The sequence below is a fragment of the Ursus maritimus genome, unplaced genomic scaffold (assembly GCF_017311325.1).
Source record: "Ursus maritimus isolate PB19 unplaced genomic scaffold, ASM1731132v1 scaffold_5, whole genome shotgun sequence".
NCBI classification, from domain to species: Eukaryota; Metazoa; Chordata; class Mammalia; order Carnivora; family Ursidae; genus Ursus; species Ursus maritimus.
Genome location: NW_024426663.1, coordinates 76,276,734 through 76,282,733, shown reverse-complemented (window position 1 = coordinate 76,282,733; position 6,000 = coordinate 76,276,734). Strand labels below are relative to the sequence as shown.

At 40.8% G+C, this 6,000-nt stretch overlaps 1 protein-coding gene across 1 annotated transcript in view; it reads left to right on the top strand.

Annotated features, from left to right (window-relative positions):
* Positions 1–6,000, top strand: part of YTHDC2 (YTH domain containing 2) — a 71,005-nt gene that overhangs the window by 25,439 nt on the left and 39,566 nt on the right. Inside the window, exons 11-12 of the mRNA XM_008709487.2 lie at positions 5,308–5,434; positions 5,636–5,701. Coding sequence (XP_008707709.2) covers positions 5,308–5,434; positions 5,636–5,701 — 193 coding nt within the window. The remainder of the gene's footprint in view (positions 1–5,307; positions 5,435–5,635; positions 5,702–6,000) is intronic.

The window sequence follows — 6,000 nt, the reverse complement described above, 5'->3', positions numbered from 1 at the left end:
CCCCCCCCCCCCCGACTTGAGTATACCTGGTCACTTGACGTCTCCCCTTGGATGTCTATCAGGGGAATAAAACTAGATATGCCCCAAACAACTTTTCGTTCCCTTCTCTCTTCCCTCCTGACCTGCCTTTTCCTTAGTGTTTCCTAAGTGATCATAATCATTCGTAGATTTCTTTAAAAATGCATGTGCCTGGCCGTCCCAGACTTTGAAACTGAATTTTCACCTAGTTGCTGAGGCAACAAAACGTAAAGTAAGTCATTTTTTAAAAAAGATTTATTTGATTTGAGAGAGACAGAGACAGAGAGTGCACACACGGCGGGGGGTGGGTGGGTGGGAAGGGGCAGAGAGAGAGAGGGAGAAACAGATACCCCACGGAGCAGGGAGGCTATGAGGGGCTCCATCCCAGGATCCTGGGACCATGACCTGAGCCAAAGGCAGATGCTTAGCACCCCATAAAGTCATTCTTTTTTTTTTTTTTTTAAAGATTTTATTTATTTATTCGACAGAGATAGAGACAGCCAGCGAGAGAGGGAACACAAGCAGGGGGAGTGGGAGAGGAAGAAGCAGGCTCATAGCAGAGGAGCCTCATGTGGGGCTCGATCCCACAACGCCGGGATCACGCCCTGAGCCGAAGGCAGAGGCTTAACCGCTGTGCCACCCAGGCGCCCCTCCATAAAGTCATTCTTGACTTTGTTTTCTTTTCTTTTTCTTTTTCTTCTTTTTTTAAAGATTTTATTTATTTATTGGACAGAGAGACACAGCGAGAGAGGGAACACCAGCAGGGAGAGCAGGAGAGGGAGAAGCAGGCTCCCCGTTGAGCAGGGAGCCTGATGTGGGGCTCTATCCCAGGACCTTGGGATCATGACCTGAGCCGAAGGCAGATGCTTAACGACTGAGCCACCCAGGTGCCCCATTGACTTTGTTTTCATACTCCGCACATAATCCATTTGCAAGTCCTGATAGTTTTACCTTCTAAATAAATCCTGAATCTGACCCCATTTCACATCCCCTACTGCTGCCATTCTAGTCCAAGCCAACATTTCTCTCCCAGGACGACTGCAGTAGCCTGTGAACTGCTTTTATTCTTATGTCATTGTAGTCTCCAGAGAACAATCCGACTGATCCTTTCAAAAAAACCTGGATCATGCTCCTTCCCCCCTTTCCACTCTCCCGTGGCTTTCTATTACACTTTGAATAAAAATCAGAGTTCTTTCCCTGATTGGGTCTCTGACTGCCTTTTTGACCTCATTTCCTACGACTCTAGACCTTTTGCCACTGTTACCTCCTGCTCGTCTTTGTGTGGGTACATTCTCACCTGGGGGCTTTCGCTTTGGTTGTTTCCTGTGCCTGGAATGCTGTCCCCACAGATGATCATCATATGTCCCAAAGTCTACTTCATGGAGGTCTCTGCCTGGATCTTGCCTTCCCAGGGAGGCCTCTTTGGGGTCATTTTACTGAAACTGTGCCCTTCTCTCGCTCTTTCTCCATACCCCACTGTATTATTCACTATTGTACTTTCGTCATCTGACAGCATGTATTTTTAATTTTGTTTTACTCTGTCTCATTCACTAGAATGTAAACGATATGAGGGCGGAAGCCTTGATTGTTTTACTCATCTCTTATCCCCAGAGGTTTTGTAGTAAGTGCCCAATAAATAATTGTTGAAAAATGATACAACTTTTAAGCATCCTACCAGGTGATCATCTATTTGAACATGTTTAGTGATAGGAAGCTCACTACCTTTATTCAGGACTTTTTTTTTCAAATTTAGTTTCCTTGAATTGTTCATTTTTCATATGTTCTGAAGAGTGAAGTGAAATCTACCTATATGGCTTCTACCCTCTTCTGCCTTTGGGGTGATAATGAAATTTAGTACCTGTTTATACCTGACAGACTTTCAGGTATGAAGACTGTTATTCTTTCTGCTTTCTTTGTTTTCTGGGTGACCAGACCTGACCTGACTTCAGCTGTTTGTCTTTAATACGAGATGCTGTTTAGTCTTCTCCTGCCCTTGTCTGCCTTTTCTGGTTATGTGGAGTTTGTCCCTTTTAAAAAGCGTTCTGTCCAGTCCTGAGCGTTAATCTTAGTGACTAGCTTCAGGTAGAGTAGGTCAGTCAGCCTAAAAACGTCTACTCTTTACTTACAGTAATTCAGCCTGTGGTCAGTATAGCTCTTTGCCACCCACATTGTCTTAACTGATTCATGCTGCCTTTGAAACTTCTAGTTTTTTTTTTTAATGTGTGATTTTATTAAATGAATCCCTCCTATCATTTACTTGTTGTTCTGATTTTTTTTTTTGAGTTTAAAACAGTCTATTTATTTCTTTTAAATCTCACAATTAGATTTGGCCCATTGCTTTTGCTTCACAACTTTTTTTTCCCCCTCAGTTCTAATTGTTACCTAACATATTAATAAACTTTCTCAGTGTATGAACTCAAGAGGCCTGGGTCACTCAGCACGTGCAGTGTATGCTTGAGGTCAACATTTGGGTGTGGTGGTTCAAGTGGTTATAATTCCACGCACCTACTAATCTAACAAGCCTCTTAAGAAGGAAACAAAGATCTTTTGGCATTTCTTGTTCTTTGTAAATGTATTTCAGTTTCTATTGTTCTACTTTTTTTCAGCTTATTGGTCATTAAAAAATTATCTGTATTTCGAAAAGTAATTTTTTATGTTTGGAAATGTGGACATTTGTTTATCTCCAGTTTTCTGACAGTCTTTTTTTTTCCCTCTATAGAAAAAAGTTTAGCAATCTTAACTGAAAGTTAGGAAAATTTGAATCTGAGGCATGTTGCTTTAAAATATTTATGAAGCAAAAATGGATTATTCTTGACCTTCTTCCTAGGTAGTTCCTTAGTGTATACTAGGCTATTACTTTGATGTCATCATCCTATGGATCAGGTTCCTCATCTTTTTTTTTTTTCTTCTAGAGATTTTATTTTTAAGTAATTTCTGTACCCAGCATGGGGCTCGAACTCACAACCCCGAGTTGAGTCATATGATCCCTGGGTCCCTCATTTTTATAGAAGTTTCACTGGAGGGGCGCCTGGGTGGCACAGCGGTTAAGCGTCTGCCTTCAGCTCAGGGCGTGATCCTAGTGTTATGGGATCAAGCCCCACATCAGGCTCCTCTGCTATGAGCCTGCTTCTTCCTCTCCCACTCCCCCTGCTTGTGTTCCCTCTCTCGCTGGCTGTCTCTATCTCTGTCCAATGAATAAATAAATAAAATCTTTAAAAAAAAAAGTTTCACTGGACATTTTCTAGAGTGCAGTATTCTAATGTCTTAAGCTATGTGAAGTAAACGAAAATGTTAGGAGCTCTTTGAACAGTTAGTGACTTCCCATCTTTTTATTGCTCTTCTAAAATCTCTACCCTTAATTGGCACCAGAGTGGAAAATACTTCATGTAATCCAGGAACCTTCGCTGCTTCGTAGGTTTCTTTTTGATGCCATCAGTTTCTCCATGGAATCCTTAGAAGCAGCTGGTAACGAGTGAGACAGGCATTCTTTGTCGTGCTTACTGTCCTAGTCATCTGCTGCTGCATGACAAATGACTCCCAGCCTTAGCAACCTAAAACATGGGTTATCTCACGTCGTTTTTAAGACTCAGAAGTCTGAGGGCGGAGTAACTGAGTGGTTCTGGCTTCCAGTGACTGATAAAGTAGTAGTGAAGCTGTTGTCAGGGGATGTGGTCATCTGACGGTTCACGGAGCAGCTTCCAAGAGGCTCACTCACGTGGCTATTGGCAAGAGGCTTCCGGTCGCCTCTGCATTTGGCGGAAGGCCTGAGTTCTTGCCATCTAGACCCCTTCATAGGGCTGGCTGTCTTACTCTGCCTACGTCTGGCAGCCGGCTTCTTTCTGAGTGAGCGAGTCAAAAGAGGAGGAGAAAAAGCAAGCAGGAAGCTGTCCGTACCCTTTAGAGTGAGTCACTTAGTCTACTCATACTCAGTTTAGGCTCCGCCTCTTGAAGGGAGGAGTGCTAAAGAATTGTTGGCTGTTTTAAAACACACACACTTAGTCCCGCCCTGCTGCTCAAAATATACACATTTTGGTTCTGTTCTGTTCTCCAAGTTTGTCAAACGAATATTCAGTTGAAGCAGTAATTCTCATATAGTGAGTACAGAGCATAATCTTTTCAGACCTTTTTAAAATTACATGTGCCTGGCCATCCCAGACCTACTGACTCTAAATCTAGGAGTCAGTCATGGCTATCTGTGCTTCCAGAAATAAAAAGCCTGAGGTAATTCTCTTGTAAGCCCTCCCCACCTTAAGAACTGTTGGCTTATATTAATAATGGTTACCAAGTTTTTGAGTATTATTAAACAGTGAGGATAATTGGGTATCTATGGAAAATTAACATTTCTCATTTGTCATTATCTTCAGTTTTATTGCAGAATTTTGTTTTTTTTTGTGATGATTTCTTTTTAAAATCATTAGTTTTGTAATTTAAGCAAACTGGTGCTAAGCAATTATATTGCATTTCTTGAGAAATATATTCTAGGAAGGAAATTAAATTCAATAGAACTTTAATTATTTTTCTCATGGAGGGCTTTAATGGGAAGTTAACTTTCTGCCAGTATTTCCATTAAGTATCTCAGAAAATAACAGTCTGGAATGATGGGGGAATCAAAGCAAAACAAAAGAACAACAAAAAATGGTCTTGAACTTTGCATTTGCACTTTTTTTTTAAAGATTTTATTTATTTATTGGACAGAGAGAGACACAGCCAATGAGAGAGGGAACACAAGCAGGGGGAGTGGGAAGGGAAGAAGCAGGCTCCCAGCAGAGCAGGGAGCCCTATGTGGGGCTCGATCCCAGGACCCTGGGATCATGCCCTGGGCTGAAGGCAGATGCTTAATGACTGAGCCACCAAGGCGCCCCATGCATTTGTGCTTTTAAGCATTCTTTTCCAGTTACTGATGAACCTTAACTTTAAAATTCTTTAATTATATCTTGTCATTTGGGGGGTCAAGACAATATCTAGGCTTAGGAAGATTATTTAAGGGTTCTGCAAGTTACTAGCTTTCCTCTTGTTTTAATTATCGTGGTGAGCTTAAGACAGCGAAATAACCATCTCTCCTTCTCCTGCCTTGCAAATGATAGTCCTTCTTCCATCCTGTTTATACAAGGGCATATTAATAATAGATCTGAGCCAAGGGTTATATAATACTGTTTCCTGTAGTTAAGTGAAGGAGCAAGTCCCAGGTTAATTCTCCTGACACTCATCTTTCATTTAAGCTAAAAAGAAATTAAAATGATTGAAAACTGTTTGGACATATAACCTGTATTTCTCTTTCCCTTGCTTTAGTTGATTACAGGCATAGTGAAACCAGCGCAACAGCTCTGATGGTTGCTGCAGGACGAGGTTTTTCAAGTCAAGTAGAGCAGCTAATTAGTATGGGAGCCAACGTTCATAGTAAAGCATCAAATGGCTGGTAATTTTAAACCGCATGCATTCTTTGTAGATCTTTGTATAGCTCCACATACCGTTTTTGATTCCTTACACTTGTCTTTATATTAAAAACTATTGTGTAGTAGTTGCTGGTCCATCTCTAAGGGGTGAATGAATAGTTTGACTAGTTTTATGATTTTGAGATCATTATTTCTCTAAGTTTGATCTCTTTGAATTTTGGCAGGATGGCTTTAGATTGGGCTAAACACTTTGGACAGACTGAAATTGTGGATCTTCTAGAATCTTACAGGTAAAAGTTTATACTGTGCTTAATTAACCTAACTTCTTTTTTAAACGCTTAGCCATGTAAATCACAGACTATGACAAGGTAGGCCATAGTCTCTTACGCAGGGATTTTCCTTTTTCTTTTTTTTGAATTCTAAGGAATTTTTTGCCTGATTTTGTTTTTTGTTTTTGGTAGGATACCAATAAGATCCAGTGTGCTATAGTACTTTATCTTATTTCATTTTGAAAAACAGAAGGGGGATTTTCAGTTAAACATGGTAGATACAACACACGTCATTTATTTTTGCATTTTCCCAAAGCCTC